The following is a 22,883-nucleotide window of genomic DNA, read 5'->3' on the forward strand; positions in this document are numbered from 1 at the left end:
AATTAGTAAGCCCTTCTAAAACGTAGTGGGATGGACTAAATCACTCACGTACATAATCTTTAACAAATGTCTACAGAAAAAGATAGATAACCTTTTTAAAGCATGGATACTTTATACTTTTAAAATTGAACAGTATATAGCTACATTATATTTATCTTAAATCTATATTACACATAGAGTTACATTAAATCATGGATCCTTCTTCCACTGGTATCTTATATTTTAAAGTTAATTTGTGAGTTCAGTGACTTTTAAGGCATATTTTTAGCACTTTCCTGAAGAGTGACTTATTTTTTGGAGAGTAGTCGTGTTATAAAATGAATGCAGGAACTTTCCTATTAGAGATGAGACTGATTAATTGCAAAACATTTCCTCAAAATTTCTGAATATTTGATTGTTTCCAGAACATGTGTTTATAATTGTCATCTCAAGCATCACTTTTGTTGTAAACAGAGAGCCCAATATTCCATTGTGGAAGCTGGAAAAAATTTCACTTGATTTCAGTGACTTCAATGAGATCAGTCCCAGAAGTTTTATGTCCTTTCAAGGGGATCTAACACAATTTGGCTATTACAACAGGGAGTTTCATTTTATATTTTGTTTTAAATTAAATTATTTTAAATATCATTGCTAACTGCTGTATGCATATCTGACCACCTTCTGGCTTGAACTGTTTCTGTGTAATTAGTTTTTCTTTTTCCGTATGTACTGTAGTAGTAATGGGGATTTTGTCATGTCTTTGGAGGGGAGACTTAAAATTAACAAGAGCAGTAACCTCTAGCTTACTATAAATGTAACATGTTTTCAATTTGGAGCTTTGTGTAGGTTTAGAAGCCTGTTTCCAGGGTTTGGTTTTGTTGTTTTACTTTAGCTGCTTATAATGACAGCAGCACTGACTTTGAAGTCATGTTAGTAAAACTTCACTTTTTTGTTTCCAACAAACCTATATCCTACATATCATTCGCAGTTACTCATCTGAAATATTCTTTCATCTTTGCAAATCACTGATTTTTTCCATGTATTTTCTTAATATTGAATTTGTGGCAAATCTGTATTTGTTGTCTTTTATGCTAAGATACAGTTACATCAGTATGTTTTCTCTGTGACTTACGAAGATGGGCAGATAACAATTCTGCGATCTCAGACTGTTTTTCTGTCAAACCTAACATGAACTTAGTTTTCTCCCACGAACCATACTAGGAGGCACATATTCTTTTATGAATACGGTAGGTGAAAGGATGCAAAGAATCTGATGGACTTTATTTGAGCAGCTGGATAAGATTCCTGTTTTCTTGGTGTGAACTAACATTTATATGTAGTACAGGCTTTCAGTCTGAGCCTTAGCATTGGCAATGCTAAATAAGCATGTATTAGAGTTCATAGCTACTACGTTCCACATAATCAGAGTTGTACCACCATCACAGGTGGTGGTACCATCACAGGTGGTGGTACAGCAAATCCTAAAAGTACTGTAGGGGTAGTTTGAAGGATGAGTTTGTCAAGCTATGTTTTATGTTACAGATAAAAGAAAATCCAAGAATCAAAAAGTATCGGAAAGTGGAAGAGGAAAACGATACTCTTACAAGTTACCTCAGGAGTACAATATAGAAACTGTTGTGGTGGCAGATCCAGCTATGGTTTCGTATCATGGAACAGATGCTGCCAGAAGATTTATTCTAACCATCTTAAACATGGTAGGAAATTTAAAATTAATTTTGGCATTTTGCCAACAATGCATGCACTGCGGGCTGATTTCATTGCTCCTTTTAATTATTCTGACTGAGCACCTGTAAGGAATAGTCAGTACGTGACCACCAGCAGGCTGTCAAGACTTACTCCATATGTTTTGCAGCTAAAACCATGGTGCTGCAGATTTGTCTGTACTGTCTGGTCTTACATCTTCAGGGAAGCCAGAAAGTGAGAGCTGAACAAGATGATTTTTTGGTTAGAAGCCCATGATGTTGTTGGGAAGGCTGGGGTGTTTGATGATTTCTCATGATCTATGCTTGTTATGAAGGCATGACATTGTTGCTGAGAAGGATTGTGTGATCATTAGTGGCTTAAAAAAAACAAATGGTAATGCACTCGGACAATTACATCCCCTCCCAGCTCTATCTGGAGCTGCAGTGCATGCATATGGTGCATAAAGCAGTGAAAACTAGCATCTGTAATGTACAAGGAAAGATTGTTCTAAAAAAGGAGCATAAGCTGAACAATAAATAAAAACTTTAACTATCCTGAATGAGAGGAAGAGTTATTGCCATGTCCTGGGTCAGACCACTCGGGCCACGATCCTGGATTTAACTGAATAGAAATTTTCATGTGAATAGTATTATATGCATGTGTAAGTATTTGGAGAAACAGGCTACAGTTTATGAAGTGGCCATAGCCATTGCAGGGAAAAGGTCTTTTTTGTGCTCCCAGAATGAATACTGCCTAAACTCTGTTTTCCCTTCAGAAGACCAACACAATACATTAGCTTAATGTTCTGTTCCAATTATGGAAAATTAAAGCAGTCACAGTAGAATATGAGAAATTTTTGAGGTTCTTTGAGGTTCTGTTATTTTTAGTCTACAGTGTGTTGTGTGCAATACAAGCACGTATTTTTATTTACTGTTTTTTATCTTAGGTTTTTAACCTTTTCCAGCACAAGAGCCTTGGACTACAAGTAAATCTTCGGGTGACTAAGCTTGTCCTCCTTCATGAGACTCCAGTAAGTATATATTATCTTTGTCTTAACCTGTAGAGGGTAATGCTGCTTAGCTTGTTGCTCCACAAAGGCTTGCAATATTCACTGACTTTAATGGCTGACAAATTTTCTCAGTTAGCTTTTGTGCATTGTTTAGTTATTTACACTGCTGGGCAGCCCCAGTAAAGATTAAGCTTCTCCTAATTTATGTCCTGCACATACTGAGATTTTTCTGTGCTTGCAGTTGGAAGTCAATCAAACAAAGTTTCCTTGTGGAAATCAGCTGGTTCTTAAGAAAATCTGCTTGTGCTCTGCTTTTTGTGCATTCGTATAGCTCAATACAAAAATCATCTCCTTTAAACCCAGTGGACAGTAGAAGGAGAACTGATGTTCTTTGTCAAACAATCTCTAGATGAACAAAAGGTGCCATGATATAGCACTGTTCTTTCATTGCACCTTTAGGCATCATCTCAGATTCTGTTCTTCTTTCTTTCTGAAGAAAGATGAGTCAGCTGATATCTTGATAGAGACCTTCTATTAACCTATGGTTTGTATGTCATATTTCAGGACAATGTCAACCTGATTTCTTGTTTTTTCTACAAAATATTACGGAAATCCTTTCATATTTTAGTTAGTTCATAAGAAAAAGGGATTCCCTTATCCATGTCCCTGATTTTAAAATATTATATTTTTCCAGTGAATAAGAAAGTATTTCTTTCTTCAGTATCCTCTCAGCAGGTGGAAAAGTCTCATTTCATGTTCGAATTCTGGATCTTCACATCATTAATCTTTTCTTCACTGTGGATAGTGAAAAATCAGCAAATAAATGAGACAAGAGTTCAGGTGAACAGATCCACTGCATGCCTCTCAGTGCACTGTCTTCACCTGTATCTTTAACATGAGAAAAGATGGTTGCTGCTCCTGGAGTTCAAGTCATTCTGCCGTGAATATATTATGCCATAAAAAGGAGAATATTTTTGCTAACTCAGTCAAAAAATGTTCTTAATTCTATTTACAGAATCATAATTTTACAAAATGGATTGTTTTTTATTTCCAGGCAGATATGTATATTGGACATCATGGGGAAAAAATGCTGGAAAGCTTTTGTAAATGGCAACATGAAGAATTTGGCAAGAAGAATGATATACACTTAGAAATGTCAACAAGCTGGGGAGAAGACATGTCTTCAGTTGATGCAGCCATACTGATCACAAGGTAAAATACTGGAAGATGAGCATTTAAAAATAGGCAGTGGCCTAATATGACCATAGATCAAAGGAATTGATAGATGACCAACACAGTTAGGATTTAGTTTTGCATTGAGGAAGAGTGCAGCTTGAGGCTTCTTTCCAGAACTCAGAGGTGGTGGTGAAGATGGTTCAGAAAGCAATAGTTCCCAGATGGTAAACATCTGAAATGACAAACAGGTCACTCTCTTGTTTCTTCTTTGGCTATACAGCTAAGGTCATAGGTTGGATGCCTCTCTCCATGTGCCTTCATTTAAAAGAGGCAGCGCACACAGACCTGTAGATACTTTAATTCAAAACACAAAAGCATATTTAGACCATTCAGAGCTGGATCAGCATGACACTAGGTGCATTGCTGAGTTATGCTTCCCTCTAATGGATCTAGAACTAGTATGTTTCATTGTGTGCTGAAGGTACATCATGTACACATGTATGTGCTCTGCAGCCACAGGGGTGCAATCCCAGATCTGCAGTTCCTTATAACTCTTAAGTATCAGGCATTTCCCACATTCAGAAGGAAATATGCCTCCAGCTCACCTCTTTCCTCCCAAGCAGATGCTGTCATGGTTTGGCAGAGGCTGTAAGTGGTGCACATCTCGATGTTCAGACAGCATACAGCCATTATCCAAAGAAAAGGACAGAATAATGGTTCAACTGGTCTAGGGTTGGGCTTAGTTCCATTTTTAAGGTGAACCTTGGACTGGATGACCTTCAGAGTTCCCTTCCAAAGAAAACTCCTGTGATTGGTTATATTGGAATACCATTGTGGTGTCCCATGCTAGTTGGTGACATGGTATCCTAAAACCATGTGTAATCTTTAAACTTATGTGTAGCCTTATACCATTTATTCAGGGTAATCTCACTAGGAGCTATATGCATTTTTTTTAAATTAGTTTGCATTCTGATTACTCCAATATCTATAATGCATTTCAGTTTTCTGAAGCAGAAAAATTCCCCTGTTTTGGAGAGGCAGTCACATACTGGAAGCAGGAAATGAAGAAGTCAAAATTGTCTGTGGTGACAGCTTTGTTGCCACTTTTGCTGTTTAATCCCTTACCTTTTCTTAGAAAAGCCCCCACCCATTTCTTCTTACCCTGTGCCTATTTGTTGTGTTTGTCTGTTTTATGGATTGCTGGGGCTTTGAGGGGGCAGATTAATTTTTCTTACACATTTATATACTGGCTAAGCAGTAGTCCTTCACACAGGCTTCTCTGAACTACTGTGGAAGACATGAGAAACAGTGTTCTGTGTAACAAGTTTCCATTAGCTCATCGGAAAACATACTTGGGATGACAGACTGGAAAGAAATTTTTCAGATTAAGACCCAAAACTGATTTTAATAGCAGTGAGTGTGTTGTTGGGGAAATGTCTAGGTGGAGAAGGAAAGATGTGAATAGTAGGAAAGAGTAAACTTGGGCCAAGGCATAAAGGATGGCCAAGTATCATACATGGCATTGGGTTGATGAGCATAGCTAAAGGGGAATAGACCTTCTTACATCTAGTTGTACTTTGTGAATATCCAAGGATAATTGAGCAATTGCATACTGCTTGGTTGCTAGAAATGTGGGTCTGTTGAGTGACCTCTCACCTATCCCCTGGCTCTCTTATTTGAGACAGCAGAGGCAGTCAGCAGTATCTGCATCAGCAGCAGCAGCTTGAGGGAGCATCGAACCTTCCTGCCAGGAGAGTGAGCCTAGGGCTGCATTCTTTAGCTTGTGAGGTGGTATCTCACAAGTAGTAAGATACTATGAAATAAAGCATGTAACACCTCTTTCCTCTCATTTTTTCATCTTCACCTTAACCAGCCTTTATGGGAAGAGGCAGAAGAGTTCTGAACTGATGCAAGTGAGGTGTTAGTAAAGCAGTCGAGAGGCAGTGGTGTGGAGATGTCTTTAGCAGCCAGTACATTTGGCCGCAGAGCTTTTTGAATTTCATGCAGCATTTCTAAATGGTAAAAAAGCTTTTGGAAAGTCTAATCATATGTTAAGACATGCTTTTCTGATATGCTTTATAATAATGATATTCTGATTTGTGTTGCCTACAATTTTTTACCTGTCAGTTTTAATATGTTTTTCGGATATGTAAGTTTGTGATCAGTGTTAAGGAAATTGAAGTAGAGAGCAGGAAAGTGATTGGTTGGATGTCAGATAGTAAGTGCTGGAGCCAGAAATTAAAGATCTGTTCTTCTGACATTTTTTTTTTTTCAGTGGTATTATTCTCTGGACTATACTGCCTCCCATCTCAGAGCCGCTTTAGCTGCTAATAAATCATACCAGTGCGGTTTGCTGACTGTGGGAATGTTTTGCTAATCCAGGCTCTCTCTGCACATCATCAGGTTTATGGCATAGCTAACCCCATGTGTGGCTCCACTTGTGTGTTTTGTTAATTCAGACTCTCATTCTGTTTTGCAAACAGAGAACAAGCTCCTTTGTCACAACTTCCAAACAGCTTTGAACAGCAGACCTGCTTTATTGAGAGAAATAATTTTGTTCAGACAGATGAACACCAACTGCTTGGTATTTTTCAAGTAGATATGTAAAGTTTTGGTTATCTAACACATTCTGTGGCAGACCTCCTAAAACTTACCCACACCTCCTTTTCTGTCTCGCTTGATAATAGAACAGCAAGAGTGCTTTGAAAAAGCTTTCCTCTGCTTTCACATGCCAGTTGTGTCTAGTAACCAAAAGAGGTAGAAATGAAGTATTGAATATTCTGCAGAGCTATTTTTTAATGCCTAACTACAAAGAGCATAATGTGTATGTTTCAGAGGCTGTTGTTCAACAGTCAAAGAGCCGTCATAGCCTTTTCATGAAAAAAGTGCTTTTCAAGACTTATTTTTGCATCTGTTATATAAAGCGGAAAGCAAAACTGGCTTCTCCCCACAACTTTCTCTGCTGCCCAAATAGGCTGTAATGATACATATGAATCTGCTACCAATTTGTTCATTTCACTTTACTGTAGTCCTATTTCAGCCTGTGAGTTTTTGTTTAGTTTCCCTTTAAATTGGGTTATTCTGATGAAGTAATGTCCTGTTTAAAATATGGTGCCATAAAGTAAAAGGAAGACAGAAAGAGGAAGTTTGAATAGTGTGTTTAGAAAAGATCCCCAGGGAGGTTAGGTATAAGGAGAATGTGAGAATTAAGACAGAGATTTTTTTTTAAGGACTCTCTTGATAAAGCTATCTGATTCACAGTTATAAATTTGCACTATTACTTTAGAGGTATACATATCAGGAAGTGCTTTTCTCTGAGGAAAAAATACACCGTGGCACATCAACATCCTCCTTGCCCTTGAAGTTACAGAGTGTGAGTGCACAGAGATAAGCCCCAATTTTGGTGGTCACTGAGATATTACCAGTTGCTATCTGCATAGGTTGTCTGACCTGAATAAGGTAACTGAAAGTAAGGCAGGAAAAGGCCCATGGCATCCACAGTTGCTCTGTGACGATACTTAAGTTCTTATATTGCCCCTATTGCAAACAAGGTAATGAAAGTGTCAAAGTGTATTAAGAAAAAAAAAAAGGATACAAGAATGAGGCAGAATCTACCTTCACTTAAAAGTTATGCATCATGCTGCTTTTCCAGTGCATAGGTCAATCTGTGTCACAGTGGTTTTCAGAAAAACATGTAAATATGAAAATAATTAAAAAAAAAAAAATCAAGTTCTGTATTCTCCTTCTCAGAATTGCCATTTTCACGTGTGCTTGTGATAGAAAGATCTCTGATTCTCCTAATATTCACCAGATAGACAGTGATATTCCATGTTCACAGTGTACATCAGCTGTTTATTCATATTGATCTGCAGCATCTGTCTTTGCTCTGGGTGATAGATAATTGAGACAGTGCTGTGAGGCATTTTCACTGTAAGGAAGTCCCTCATTCTATAAAAGTAGGCAATGGCATAAACAGCACTTAGATTTGCTAAATATTGTTTCATTTCCAATCATTCCAACCCTCCAGAACTCTCCCCAAAGCTTGGACAAGAATTTCTTAAGCGTTACTATTACCTTCCAACACACACAAGAAGTCAAATTCTTTTCCTGACTTTGCTTTTTACTACCTTTCTGATGATAATCGTTTGAACCAAAAATATCCCCTCAAGAAAGTCAGAGGTAGAAGATTGTGAATGACCCCTGCATAGAAACTAATGTTACAGGGTCACCCAAAAAGGTTGCAGTGTTTGGCAGTCCAAAATTGTTGAAATGTAGTGGGATAGAGATTGGGTTATTAAACTGCTACTGCTGTCCTTAAACTTCTATTGAAATTCAGCTCTGGAAAAATGAGTTCTTGCAAGTCCATGGTGAGAGATGAAATTATTCTTAATTTTTTCTTCATAGTGGTATTTTTTCATCACTGTAATTTCAATACTGCCAACTCGAGATTTTTGCAAAGTTTTACAGCGTTTACTGTTTTTCTTTTGACATCAACAGAGGACATCAAGGGAGTTCAAGAGAATCTCACATGTCCTTACTATTAATTATTTACTAATAGGATTGTAGGTGCAGAAGAAAGCGTGGAAATGTGAAAAGAGCATACTTTAGAATCAAAGGTGTCCTTTTTTTGAAAAAAACACAATCTCCTGTATTTATCACTTTAATTTTAAGACATGTATTTTTATGTTGTGTATTTTAAAAATCCCACTAATTTTAAGTCATCACACGCTGTTTGGTTTGGTTTGGTTTTTTTCTTCTCTAAGTCAAGGTGTTTGAGTCTGTGAAGTGGTAATGCTTGTAATAACACGTGAGAAAAATCTGCATGAATTTATCTGTTTCTATCAGCTTGTTATTTCGAGCTTTAGTACTCAGGCTGTGTGTGTTCCGTTCATTTGTACAGATCTGTTACGTAGCATTACATGGACCTAAACTGAATTTTAAATCTCTGGTTATCTAGTGCAAGTCCCTAACATTAAATTCGGTCAGTTATTTTTACATTTTTGTTTTTCTGGTGAATAAGAAAGCTAGACAGTCTTGAGACAAAGATTTAAAAGAAAGGAAGATTAACTGTGTTCTGAAGTAGACCGTTGCCACAGTTATTTTCTTTCAGAGTGGACAGTTGTGTCTTACTTCTAATTTTTGTTACTTCAGCTTTCAACCATGGATCTCTTTGTACCCTTTGCTGCTAAAAAGCTGTTAGAAAGCTCCTCCCTGTGTAAATACTTGTAGGCTGTGCTCAAGTCACAACTCAACTTTCTCAGAGATTAACTCAGAGAGATTTTTAAGCCTGTTTCTCAGACGTGTAATCATTCCCTTAGCTCTTTCCAGACCTTTTCCTATTTTCCAACTTGTTTTTTGAAGCATAAGTGCCAAAATTGGACACAGTAGTGTGTGAACGGTTGTTCTGGTGCCATGTCTGATATTTTTCTGGATCGTTATCTAAGGATACTGTTCACTCCTACTGCCTGTTTTCAAATGCTCGCCTCTTTTTGTTGTTGTTGTCATGCTGTTGCCGTATGTGGTCAAGTTTGGGGGTCCAGTTTTGGCTACATTAAAATAAAAGTTACTCAGATGAGTCATCTTTAAAAATTGATTTGTCTTCACTCCTATTTCTATTCTACTAGAACTCATTTAATTTTCAAACTTTACCAGTAGTGCTCTCTTACTTTCTTCCAGATCATTGTTTAATGCTAACACTGAGTCTAGAGTCTGTTGAACTCCACTGAAAAACACCTTCCTTGGCTTCCTAAGATTTCTATATCTGTTTTGAGATGTTAGCTACACATTCAAACACTTCTGAGCTGTTATTTTTTAGTTTGGCTGAAACATGAACTTCAGAAGAAAGCCTATTTATATTATCACTTTTAATCTCAGTTCAACTTTACGGAGCCCAAGTGATCTGTTAACTATTTAAAATACTTAAATATAGTATTTCCTGATTTGCTAAAATACTCTGTCCAGTGCATACCAGTGCATTTGAGGTTTACCCTCAAAATACTAAACAGTTTCTGAAATAACATTTATGATAGTAGCATTGTCCATTTGTTTAAATTACCAACTGAATTTAATTTGTGTAAATTATTGTAATGTATAAATTTGTGTAAGTAAGTGTAATTTATCTTGTGGTTCATTAACTCCAAAATTGATTTTTTTTTTCTTTTAAAGTGCATTTATTAGTTAGTATGTATGTGCTTAGTTTATATGTGGGAATCATTTCAGAATGTCCTATTACGTGAAGAGACAAGAACATCTGCAGTGTTGTCATTATTCACTTAGCACGATGCAAACGAAGGCATTTGCAATGGGATGATAATGTTATTTGCCACGGGGGCCATTAATTGCAAGTATTCTTTATAAAAACCTTATGATTTGAGAAAACTTGTTGCTTGGGCAAGAAACTTCGAATATACCTTAAAAAGTTTTAAGTTCTAGAATCAATGACAACAGCAGGAGTTAGACTGCAGTTTCAAGCCTACACTACTTTTTTCAAAATTATGAGCATTAGAGAAGTTAAGAAATTGAAAGCAGGGTGAAAGCCAGCAGGGTGAAAGCCAGAATGGTAAAATCCATTATCTGTCCTCTTCTGTTTCTTCTTTTCTCCAATCTAGTGTATGGAAGGAAATTATAAACCAGCTTGGACAAGAAATAGGTCTTTTGACTAGTATGCCTAAAACAAGTGTTAAATTTATCTAAAATGACAAATTGGTGCAAACTATTAATAAAAAAAATAAGTCTGGATTCTTCTTTAGTCTTCCTGTCCTGTTCTTGATGTCTTCTGTTGTACATCCCATCTACACATCAGGATTTATTTTAACAAAGAGAATGTAATAAGATACTTTATATTTGGAAATTGGATAGTTAGTCTTTGTTTGCTGTGAAGGCCCTTCATAATGCTATATGTAGTCAATTAAAAATGCACTAACTAAATATAATTTTCTGAAACAATGGATTAGTGGTTACCCATTCTTGCTTAGAATTCTTTTCTAGGGTTAGCCAACTTGTTCAAGCTCAGAAATCAGTCCTAAATCTCATGAAAGCTCCTCTTTTCTCTTACTTGAATAAGGACCTGTTTTCCCTTCCATGTACATGCAAAGTAACCATTTAGAGTAATGGAAGTTGTGTGCTGGATAGTGGTTAGAAGGGGACTTTAGTGTGCTTTAACCAGTTTCTCGCTTTCAGTGTTAGACTCACTTATTAACTTGCGCCACAAAAGTTTCTATATGCATTAATGGTAATGCTAATATCTTTGCCCTGTTTTGCTAAGAGAAGGAAGGAAAAGAACAAAGGCAGATAATCTCAGTGGCTTTCCTGAGGGCTTTGTAGTGTGCTTTATTGCTCTATTTTATACCTCCTCTTACTTGGAAGAGTCCGTATCCTCTCTTTTGTTTTGTGTAGTTTCAGTATGCCAATTCCATATATATATAAAGTGTAGAGGTTTATATATATATATGTGTGTATGTTATATACACACACAGGAACGTAGTTATAATATGATGGAATATTTAAGTTACCATGTGGGAATTTGAGAACAATTTCTGTGAGAGTCATTGGTAGGTCTAGCTAGAGCTGTAAATCTTTACTAAGGAGCCTAGTCTCAAATGTATGTAATGCATTCATATTCTTGGAAATTAAAGGAGGTATTACATTCTTTCAATGTAAATCAGGAACTAGGAATGGTTTATTGTACCTCCCTCTTGCCAAATCATAGCAGTACTGTTTCCCCCAAGTCCCATAATAAAACTCTGCATAGCATAACCATAGTCAGAGTCAGCCAAGAAGGAAAAACAAAACAAAAACAGCTCAGTAAGTGTACGAGAACAAAGCTATTACATAAGCAGAAACCTCTTGGATATTGGCAGTTTTAAAATGTCAGATGGTATTCTTGTACATTTGAAGGTATGCTCTCTTTTTTTTTTTTACTTGTTGTTACATCAGTTAATATTTATGGTAGTTGTATGAGTGTGCGTGGAAGACAATCTATGTCCTTAGATTGTCTTTACACATGTTCTCTTGCTTCACCACAAGTCCCATATTTCTAATGGTTCTGTCATGTTGCTTAACAAGACAATAAGTCCCTTGTGTCACATAGCACAAAACAAAGAATTGTGTTACAACCAGTGCATTAATGCAATTTGTTGCAGGTTTGAAAAAATAAAAGAACTTCCTTCTGTATCTGATTATAGTTTCTTGTTCACCACCTTTGGCTCAATTTCCAGGGCTCTTTTAAGTGGATTCCCAGAGTTTCTTTATCAGTTTATTCACAAGATTGGTTTCTAGTACTGTCGCTTTGCTTTCCTACTCTGTAATTATCTGGCAGTGGTGACTGGAGAATCAAAATCTGTATAACCCCATGTCTCTGGCTGTGTGGCCTTTAACAAGTGTCAGAAATTTGCCAGCCTCTTGAGATTGCTTTTGGGTCTAAATCACTCTGTGGGAATAGTCTGTGGGAAACAAACAGACAAACAAACAAACAAACAAACAAACAAATGAAAAGCTCTTGGAGTAGTTACATTTGTAAAAATGTGTCACTGGTCTACTCTCTCATCTCAAGCACCAAACAATTCCTCCATTTTGTTCCTGGAAAATGAGTGTTTCTATATGTGTGTATCTTTATCATTATCAATCTGTGTAGATCTATGTAGCTTCATAGGCAGAACATAAAAATGAAATCTCTCTGGCCCATATGGTCCCTCTCTAAAAATAGAGACCATTACTCTGTGGTACAGCTTAAGAACAGAAACTTCTTTATTTGAGTCCATGTCGGAATGAAGTTCAGGTAACTAGGTTGTATTTTGCTTGGATTCTATACGTGGGTTTTTTTTGTTGTTTGTTCCCCATTGGTTCCCCTCCCCACTCCCCAGTTCATGCATACCTCAGCAGCCCTATTTTTACTTAAAATGAAAAATTAGCATGAATTATAAATACCCCAGTAAAAAGAAGCTTTTCCTTTGCTCTTTTGATACCTTTGTTATGTGTCTCTGAGAACAGGTAAAATAGGTGTGAAATTAAAATGAATCCAAAGCATATGATCTTTAACACGGAGGTGAAATATTTATTCCACTTCATGCAACTGAGCAGTCTTATTTATAGAGATATGGCTGGACTAATATCTGTGTTGGAGATAGGATAGTCTTCTCCCAGCGAGTTAATTTGTACGTCTTCCACTACTATAATAGGATGCCCTAGCAGAAATGCTTCTCCAGCATGTATTCCTATTGGTCATTTTAACCATTGACTTTTTAGCACAAAAACTTTCTGACTCTACATCTGATCTAAATGCTGGATTACAATGCTGCTTTTGGACCTCATATTAAGCACTGAAGATATTTTCATTTCAAATGAAAGAAAGACTAACTTTAGACTTTTTACATTTCAAGATTCTTACATGGGGAAAAACCCAGAAATTAGGTACAATGCAATTTAAATATATGGTATATGTTTTGTCATCTGACTGCTCCTAAGTCTGTTCTGAGAATAAACTGAAGTTTAAGTGTTCTGGGTAATCCTGGCCTTTGCTTGCCCATGCTCTTTGTTGAGATAATGGTATTCTGTACTTATTCATTGAGCCATACAAAATATTTGCAAATAGGTCACACAGTTGTTACCAGTCTGACAGCTTGGCTTGCTTAACATTTTTCTTTTCCCCCCCAATTCTAGGAAGGATTTCTGTGTACATAAAGACGAACCATGTGATACTGTTGGTAAGTAAACACACGTAAGAGACTGTGTATAAGCCGCTTCATAAAATAAGTGTTATATAAATAGAGATGTGAAGCTAAAAGATGACAACAGCATTGGTGATGGATAGCTGTAACTAGCTAAAATGCAAAATACATCTCAAATGCCAATAATACTTTGTTAGATTTGTGTATGCTTCTAGCAAAATAATACTTTTAAGTACAATATTTCCATCTCATTCATAGAGCAAACTTTTAAAATTTTTCTTTTTAATCTCATTGACAGTTTAATACCAAATTGTTTTAATATTCCTAAGTTAGAATATGAAGCTAAACAAATGGTTAACAGTGGCAAAGGTTTGAGGAAAATTCTTATGTAAACTGTATTACCTCACTGCTTGCTAGTCTCTTTTCTTTTACTTCTGTATCATCCCAAGTCTATGTGAGCATGTCTGTGGGGTTGATATCAATAAAGAATCCTTCTAAATGAAGAATGGAATGTTTCTCACAGCAGTTAGTGGTTAAGAATTCATAGCGTTCTTCCACTAATCAGTATCTTGATCTTAGGTGAATTTTGTATGAGTGTTTGGTGCTCAGAGGCATTTATTTTTGTCTTGTAAGTGGAAAAATGCCTTCTTCCAGCTGAAGGAGGAAGCAATGTGACAAGAAGTTGTCAGCATCTTATGCCGATCTAAGCTGAAGATCAAATCTGGAGTACTTCTAGTGTATCTAAATCAGGATAGGCTGCTGTCTGGATTTCACAGATGAAGTGAGTGTATTCAAGGATTTTCCCTGAAAAATGTTTCCTCTTTGGTTGAACCTTGGAGGTAATAGAATGACTATTGATCTCTGAATTTGTCCATGGAATTGTAAATGAGAGAAGATTGAACTGACTCAAGTATCAGTCATTCACATTTCTGTGATGAAGAAGCTTGGATGAAACTCGAAAATGAGGCAGTGCATCGATCATAAGTGCACAGGAAGTAAAGAGTTTGCAGTCTTAATGTAGTGATAAGCAAAATGAAGTAGACACCTTGGCTGTCTAATTTGGCATTTTGTGGAATGGCTGTTGTGGACTTTCCCACTCTGTGTATTGTTGTTTTAGAGTTTTCTTCAGGAATTGAAACATAGTTCATATGTGTAGTTCTTCCCATATAGCTACAGTTGTGCAGGAAAAGCTAAGGTAATTCATTTCTGGTTGTTCCATTAGTTACTATATGAATTTAGTCATTAGGTTTCCCAATGAATATAGCGCCTTTCCATAAATTCAGTGTATCATTTCTTCCATGCTCATTTACAGTACTGTGGGTCCATGCTCACTCTTAAGAAGATAATGTCTTTCTGAAGCTCTTCTCCACCATCATCCGTGAGCTGATCTGAGGAAGAGTGTTGAAAAATGAGGAAGAACTTTGTGCATTTCTCTTGAAGAGAATTTTTAAATTGTCCTAGTGGCATGGATGTATTATGTCAATATTTTTAGGATTGCAGGTTTATATGCAAAATTGTGGAAGGTACGTGTAGTTAGATGGTGGTTTCATTTTGGCATCTTTTCTTTTACTTTTGATTTCCCTAGGAAAACCCAAATTGTGATTTGAAATCTTAGCTTAGATCATGAGTAAAAGTTCATTGAAAGGTAAGGAAGAGCAGTTTGATCTTACTCTAGATCTTCGTGCAACATGTTTATAGGCAAAAGGAGACAGCACATTCCAGGAATGTTTAACATGCTGTAAATTATAGAATTTGCCAAAGAAAGTATATGAGAAATGCTAATATAGTATCAACTGTACAATTCCCAGCTGTCCAGAGCTTGCCCCTCCTTCCCCCCAAAAAACTCAGAAGAATACACCACAATACAGACTTTTGTCTACCATAGAGTGGAATAAGGCAATTCTCTGTGAAATGTTAACATAACTGTACATGTACGTGAGGCAGTCAAGGTGATCTTTGTAGCACATTACACAATCCAGAAATGAAAGTCATGAGAAAGGAACATTTACAGGACGGACCTCATTATTGGAAAGGGTTGTCATGTTGGATCATAGTTCTTCCCAGTGATGGATGCTAAACAGACAAATACTGGATTTATTGTTTATTCATTAAATGCCAAGGCTCACAGTTTTCAGACTGGATGTGAGTACTCACTTAAGCTAGATGGAGTAAGTGCCAGTGTTCTGTTATATAGACAAAGTTTTCATGTATTTAGGTGGCAAATAATACATTTCTCTGTGCTTCTGGTCTTGTTCTACTCAAAGTACAGAGCTTATGCACTCTTCAATTAGTATTTTTTCATTGTCTCTTAAAATAACAGAGTGATATATATGAAGATTTAATGGTTTAAAGGTAACATTAACCAAGAACTCTGTTAACCAGGAAAAATGTTTACTTAAAATCAAAAAAATGTGTCAAAACTTCCTAGCAATATATAATTTCATTCTTGATTTTGAAACAAAATACATGGTGCCACTCTCCCAAATATTCCTTTACAAAAGCATTTAAAGTGGACAAATATAAGAATTTTTTTCCATAATGATAGAAAACATATTTTGGAATGTTTGTCAGATTTTTACATTCTTAATCAGGAAAAAAGTTCTGGTTATCTTGGTGATCAAGCACAAAATGTATTAACACTTCATATTTAATAGTTTTGAAAAGTAGGCAGAAATAGAAGGATTAGTTCTGGAATTTTATTCGATTTCTCAAAGTGTGTTGAAGTTTAGAAAGTAGAGTGTCTTTATTTTATGCTTTTCAGAGTTCTATTAAGTATTATGCTATTGCTGGAGGTGTTTGGAAAGCTCTGCTGTAACCAGGGTGGTTGTGGGGCTACTTTCTTACGTCACAATGTAAATCCAGAGTAACTCAAATGAATGCCTTCCTTGACTAATCTCATGTTTCTGTAAAACAATAAGCTAGACTCTCATGTGGTATGAATCAGCCCAGGTCAACTGATTTCAGCTAAGCTATTCTGATCTCAGCATTGTCAATTGTCACAGCCCCTGTCAAATTCCTTCTGGGTGGAGAACCACAAGACAATTGTTTTAGGCTCAAAATTGACCAGACCCAAGTGTTCTTGAGCTTCCTCTGGTTGGTTGGCTGCAGCACTCTTATTTTTATTTTTTTTCCCCTGCTGTTCTGCTCATGTGTATGCTCCCTGTCTCCTGTTCCTGCACAGAAGTAAGATCATGTTGCTCTGCCACTGATTCTCACAGCTCTTTTGTAGCTTAAAGAGAGGTTTCAGACCTTGCTTTACTGTATGGTCATTAGGGACATACTATGATTAAAACAAACAGAGGGCTTGTCTGGGTGTGGAAGAATGTGAAGATGTTTATATACTAATTAAATTTACTTTAGCTAATGAAAAAATAGGTTTAGATCTGTAATTGTCCAAGATTCTTTTCCCCCTGAAGACAACTGTTTTTGGGGATCATGGCATTTCTGTCCTCCAGACAGGTTTTGTTAGCTTAGTCAGAGCGAATTATCTTTTAAATTTGTGGTGATTTGGAGTGTTGTTCTTTTTCTGGTGCTGTAGACGGGTAAAATGATGAGTGTAGATGTCTCAATGAATTTCTGAAAAATCTAAGAAGTAATTCAGTTGTCAATTTTCAGAAAATTAAGTCTGTACTAAAAGAATCAGCATGAAATGTAAACTGGGGGCTAGTATATGCTTTATTGTTCTTGTGCGTGCATCTTCTGGTATTGCCATATTTAAGTAACTGAAAGGAGCAATGATTCATAGGGCAACTTGTTAGTGGGTTATTGCACAAACCTTAGTACCAGCAGATGGAAATCAACAGATATTTTCTCACCCCCTTCAAGGACTAGGCTTACAAATAAACACAGGAATGTTTCTTGAAGCAAGTGTATGCAATTTGAATTTCCCTTCCTTTGTCAACCTTTCCACTGCAGCAATTAAGATTTTGAGTCTCTGAGACATACTTCTGTTGGATTGCATTTGTTGTTTGCTGCTAGGTAATGTCTTCTGTGGAGACACTATAATAGACAGTCCTTAGTGTGAAATGTTACAGGCACGGGCAGATTATAAAAAGATGCTCGTCTTGTGTTGGCATCAGTTTGGAGCCTCATTAATCTGCAGGAACTGAGGGAACGACTGTTTCTAAGGGAGGCCATGTCCTTTCCAGGACTGCCCCGCTTGGAGGCTGCTCACTGCTGCTTTGGTTTAGCATCCCTCTGCCTCCTTTTCCAGCCTTTCCTTGTGCCAGCAAAATGACTCAGCAAGTCTTAACACAAACATGCAGTTGTGTTTAGTGGAAATTGTGATTGTTTGCTTAACTAGCTGTAAAATTTTGTTTGTAGCTTCCATGCAGCTCACTATTTGCATCAAAGCTGTAGGTTAGATTGACGGGTAGGTTCTAGCAGGGTGCTTGAGAGCTTCTGATGCCCTGGAAGTGTTCAGGGATGCATAGTGGTGTTCTCACAGCAGTATCATCTCGAAATGGCTTTTAAAAGGCATAGGAATGAGCATAACTGCTACCGCTGGAAATACTAGCAGGCTGAATGACCCATAAAAGATCAATGAATTAGCAAGTGGAGAATCAGGAAGGGAACCCAGCATGTTCTTCCTCTCCATTCCACCTATTACATTGTCTGCATTTCTAGTGCCTATGACGTGGCTTTTAAGAAAATCTAAAATGTTGGTATGCTGTCATATCACTGTAAGTTGTAAAGCTCCAGGTAAATTTATCCTTAAAGCACATGCAGAATTTGAAAATAACTTGCAGACAAAAAATCTTCTACTATTTGAAAGCTGTTGCTTTAGTAATACTATCCTATAGTGAATAGTAATTGCAGTTCCTGCTGGTAGTTGTTTTTCTAAGTCTTTACTGAAGATAGACCATTCCACATATCAGACACCAAGCACCTGAATCCTTGTATTATCCCTTGTCTTATGCTATCTGATTCTTCAGGTAATATCTTCCCTCATCCCTTGTCAAAAGTCCACAGGTGCACAACACATGTGCTCTGTAAAATGTTGTGACCGTAGTTCATGTTTTGAAAGATTTATGATAGCTACTAAAATGTCCTGGTAACACTGATTGCAACAAAATGGAAAACAAAAAAGTAGTATTTCCAGATTCAGTTACCGTAAGCCTTTTACTGCACTCAGTTTAAAAAATCTGCCTCTGTCAAAGGAAGGTCAGGAATTTTCTCGGCATGTATAAATTGAGTTCCATTTGACCTAATATGTCAGAATTATGAGTAATTGTGAAGATAGCTTTTGCCTTAAATAGAGTGACCTCAGCTGATTGTTTCAATACTATCTTCTTACTGCAGCAGGGTGAGGCTTCTTTTTTTTAAATGCATCTCCGGCTGACACACCTATATTGTTCTGCACAAACATGTTTCCTTTAAAGCTGATGCCATTTGCTTATACTCTTAGTCCTGGCTGAAATTCCCAAGTAATAGGATGTTTCAGGAATAGTAAATGGAGCTTTTCGCATGCTTTATGAAAGACAGGGTTTTCAACATTTCGTTGATCTCAGGGGAGTTTAAGTGCAATGTTCTGATTGTGGTCTCCTGGAAAGAAGGTAATTAAATGCTGTTTTCAAACAATATTTTGTATCTTACGATATCACAAAAGAGCAGGGTTTCCTTAAAAAAAAAAAAAAAAAAATTTTTAAAACCTGATACTGTACCACTTGATCCTGTACTTTCAGATACCATTTTCAGTTAAAACATCAGCTATAAGAACATTGTTTCCCAAAAATCTGCTTTCATCTAAACTGTTTACTAGAAAGCATTTTCCAATAAAATGCTGACATTGCAATCTCTAAACAGAACTCCCTTAAAAACTCTTGTCAGATTGTTTTAGGGGGATGGTACAAATATAGTATATTATAAATTTCTGACTTTGATAACAGCTAGTGTTGCAGAGTTAAAAACAATAGCGGAAAATTGAGGCGCCATCAGGTCTTCATTCTGTTGCAAACGATCTAAATAGTGTAGATACAAATAATGACGGGTGAGGAATTGGACAAACATCTACACAATACAGACCACAAAACAAAATGAAGTGAAAGAACACGTCTTCCATCCAACTTAGCAAAATGCCAAAGATGGATTTATTTACTTTTCTTTTATAATGTGAAAGCTGTAGATCTTTAATACAAAGGACTTGGCCTTTTCCTCCAAAACTTGTCCCCAGGGACAAAGGTTTAGTCCAGCCCTATGCATTAAGAGATACGACAGAAATAGGGAATTCGGCGGGCTATCATTGTCCAGTGGAAGTTAATGCTGGAAATACTGAAGCTGAATGCTTAGGGCCTGTTACCAATGAACAAGCAGCCAAAGAAGCTGCACAGAACACGGGCAGCAGCACGGCAGAAGTAAACTTAAGAAGTCTGTTTTCCCTGTGCTTCCTCATCTGTATCCATCTTGTGTCCCTGGTGTCCCTCCTCTTATCCGGAAAATCGCTCTGTTGTAGTCTTGCGTAGCTGCCCTTAGCCTAACTAGCTAGAGGAGTGGTAACAGTTTGCTGAGAAGCGGGGTGAACTCTCTCATGCTGAGCCATATGCTGCTGTGGCTGAACTCCTGCAGGCACTTGGTGTTGCTAATTTAAAAATAGTTCGAGTACCTGTGTGCTACAGAACAGGAGTCCGTGCGACATAAGCCCTGGAGGCAGGGTTAGTCTTTCTGCCTCTCTAACACTTTGTATGGTTGGGTTCTGGTCTGTGGCTAGGCAGCCTGGGATTACTGGACCCTGCACTGTGTTTCTCCAGAGGAAGGGAAAGGAGGGAAGAGGTGCTGCCACTGTGTTTTCAGTGGGCATATTTGGTTTAACTGGGATAAAGAAGCAAGAGGAAGTCTGTCCCTGCTCTTCCAGGCCCTCCCCACCATCAGAACTGGATCCTGCAGCATGTGTCTTTTTCTAGAAGATACTAACAAGCGCCTATGTTGTTTATATTCCCTAGAAAGGGGTTTTTTTGTTTGTTTCTTCTCTTTTGTTGAGGCACAATTGTGGAAGAATTGCACTAAAGGCAGTTACAAACCAATACTGTAGGTTGTTGAGTTACTGACACTTGCAGGGGGCAAAGGAGACTTAGGATCGGTCAAGGCAAACTGGAATCCATAGTTGATTTCTCCTGTGACATTGCTAGGATATTTTATTCAGTATAATTTGAACTATGTAGAAGTGTAGAAATGGAAAACTTCCCTAGGAAGTGATATCCATATGATAGTACAGTATGTCTGGTATACAAATACCTTTAATACACAAGATTTTTTTAAATCATCAGGGAAATTTTGACTTCTGCAGTCTACAAAATAAAATTCGCTTTTGTCTGTGAGTTACGTGTCCGTAAGTACAGCAAAGCAGAACCTACTTACATGTGAATTCCAATAAATGTAAAAACCCAAACCAAAATAAATAAATAGAATTTAGTCTACCTCGTGTCAGAAAACCTCAAATGAAATATGCATGCTTGGTGCAGTTTCTCAGGAAAGCAGAACATAGGACTATGATACCCATGCTCAGTCATCAAATCCAGACATCTGCTATTGCAAGCCTCAACTTTATTCCTCTTCTAGATATATTAAATTCACTTTTAAAAATTATTAAGATTCTTGATTCCAGAAAAACTCTTAAGATGCAGTCCCGTCTTACCTTGCCTTTTGTTTAACTGAATTGGACTAAATGGTAACACTCCAGTGAGACCAGAGAGCTAAGTTTTCATGTCAAGACAGCTGAACCTTTGTTTTCAAGCTGTGTTGTAACTCAGACACAAAATGAGTAGGTTACAACACATTAGATTGTTTTATTTTCCAGTTTTTTATTTTAAGTGTTTAAAGCTTAATTAATCTCAACAGTAGTAGGGTAACACAGAATAAATCTCTCTGAATGGACTCTTGATGGCAATTTCATAATCACTGAGCTTACTTTTAATTACTAACCACTTATCAAACTTAAAAAACAAGTTTTTTCTTCCTTAAACAATTGATCAAGGACTTACTGCTTCAGGCAATTCCTTCCTTTGAAGTTGTTAGCCAATGCATTTAGAGAGCTGAAAGTGAAGGAAAAAAAAAATCTGTTTTGTTTTTCAAATTATACTACAGAAGTCACTTACTGCTTTCTTACTCAGTATGTGTTAACAATCTGCCTTAGGAAACAGTAGGGCCTTTGAATGTGTTTAGGAAGACTGGAACATTAATTTTCATGTTTACATCCAGTTTCAGAAGTTTACAGTGAAATCTGTAAGTAAATTTTAGATAAAGCTGAGAAAATCCATGACACCTGTATCGAACTTCCATTAGCCTGTGGATGTTCTGATACAAGGAATAATAATTTTTGAGAATGAAACAGTCTAACACATTACTCATTCGATGGGCAGAATAATTTTGTATATTTGTTGATAGTGTTGGTATTTATGGTTATCTTTAATAGTTTTTATTTGTATAATAGTTATAAATTAAAAATAAATACGGGATAGTTAAGATAGTATTAAAGGTGCAATCATTCCTCAGTAACTAAAGAAATCAACTTTTTCAGATATTGTGGTTATCTTGAAATATATCTGAGGTTAGTGATTATTTTTTTCTTACATTATAATAATAATAATAACAACTATTATATCCATTCAGACCCATGTCTAATTCTTGTTGCACATTCCAGTTCAGATACATTCAGTTGTGCTCTTTTTCACCCAGGTGACATGCTATGATTGTTCTTAACATATGTTTAAATCCCAGCAGAGTCAACTAAATGCTCAATTGCTGAATTTGGTCCTTGATCTCACTAAGTGGTCCTGTAATATGCTGCAATACCATCCATAGTTCTTCGTAATTTCATGTGTAACCATATCATTTCTGTGAGAATGTAATGTAACTATGTCGTTTTCTACAGATTATACTACTTTGTAAATTTTTATATTTATTTTGTATTGTTCTCTGTATTTAGTCTCAACTTACCTGAGGTATTTAAAATTCTGTCTTAAAGGGATTTAAAATATAGGGAGACTTACTATACGTAAAGAATTTTAACATTACACTGAAGAGCATTTAGAATATTTGTGCTTGGAGCTGGAACTTCAATTTCTTTCACAGGCAAAACTCCTGTGTCCATCAGAAAAAAGCATTCCCAAGTAAGGACAAAAGAATCTGTAATATTACATGGTGCATATTTGCTGTGTGTTAAAGAAAACAAAAGGAAATTGCAAGCTAATTATCACAATAACTTGTGTTTGTCTTGTGGATAGTATGTACTTTCTAACTTCATGTATGAATCCTTCAGTTATGCATGCCACATTCAAAAGTGAAAAACCAGTGAAACACCAGAGCAATACTGCCACGGTACGCAACAGATGCTCGTGTCAAGGCCAGGGAAGGGT

At 36.7% G+C, this 22,883-nt stretch overlaps 1 protein-coding gene across 1 annotated transcript in view; it reads left to right on the forward strand.

The window, feature by feature from the left end:
- Positions 1 to 22,883, forward strand: part of ADAMTS19 (ADAM metallopeptidase with thrombospondin type 1 motif, 19) — a 175,405-nt gene that overhangs the window by 59,093 nt on the left and 93,429 nt on the right. Inside the window, exons 5-8 of the mRNA XM_009321242.1 lie at positions 1,522 to 1,694; positions 2,630 to 2,713; positions 3,747 to 3,904; positions 13,526 to 13,569. Coding sequence (XP_009319517.1) covers positions 1,522 to 1,694; positions 2,630 to 2,713; positions 3,747 to 3,904; positions 13,526 to 13,569 — 459 coding nt within the window. The remainder of the gene's footprint in view (positions 1 to 1,521; positions 1,695 to 2,629; positions 2,714 to 3,746; positions 3,905 to 13,525; positions 13,570 to 22,883) is intronic.

The sequence above is a fragment of the Pygoscelis adeliae genome, unplaced genomic scaffold (assembly GCF_000699105.1).
Source record: "Pygoscelis adeliae isolate BGI_AS28 unplaced genomic scaffold, ASM69910v1 Scaffold73, whole genome shotgun sequence".
Lineage (NCBI taxonomy): Eukaryota > Metazoa > Chordata > Aves > Sphenisciformes > Spheniscidae > Pygoscelis > Pygoscelis adeliae.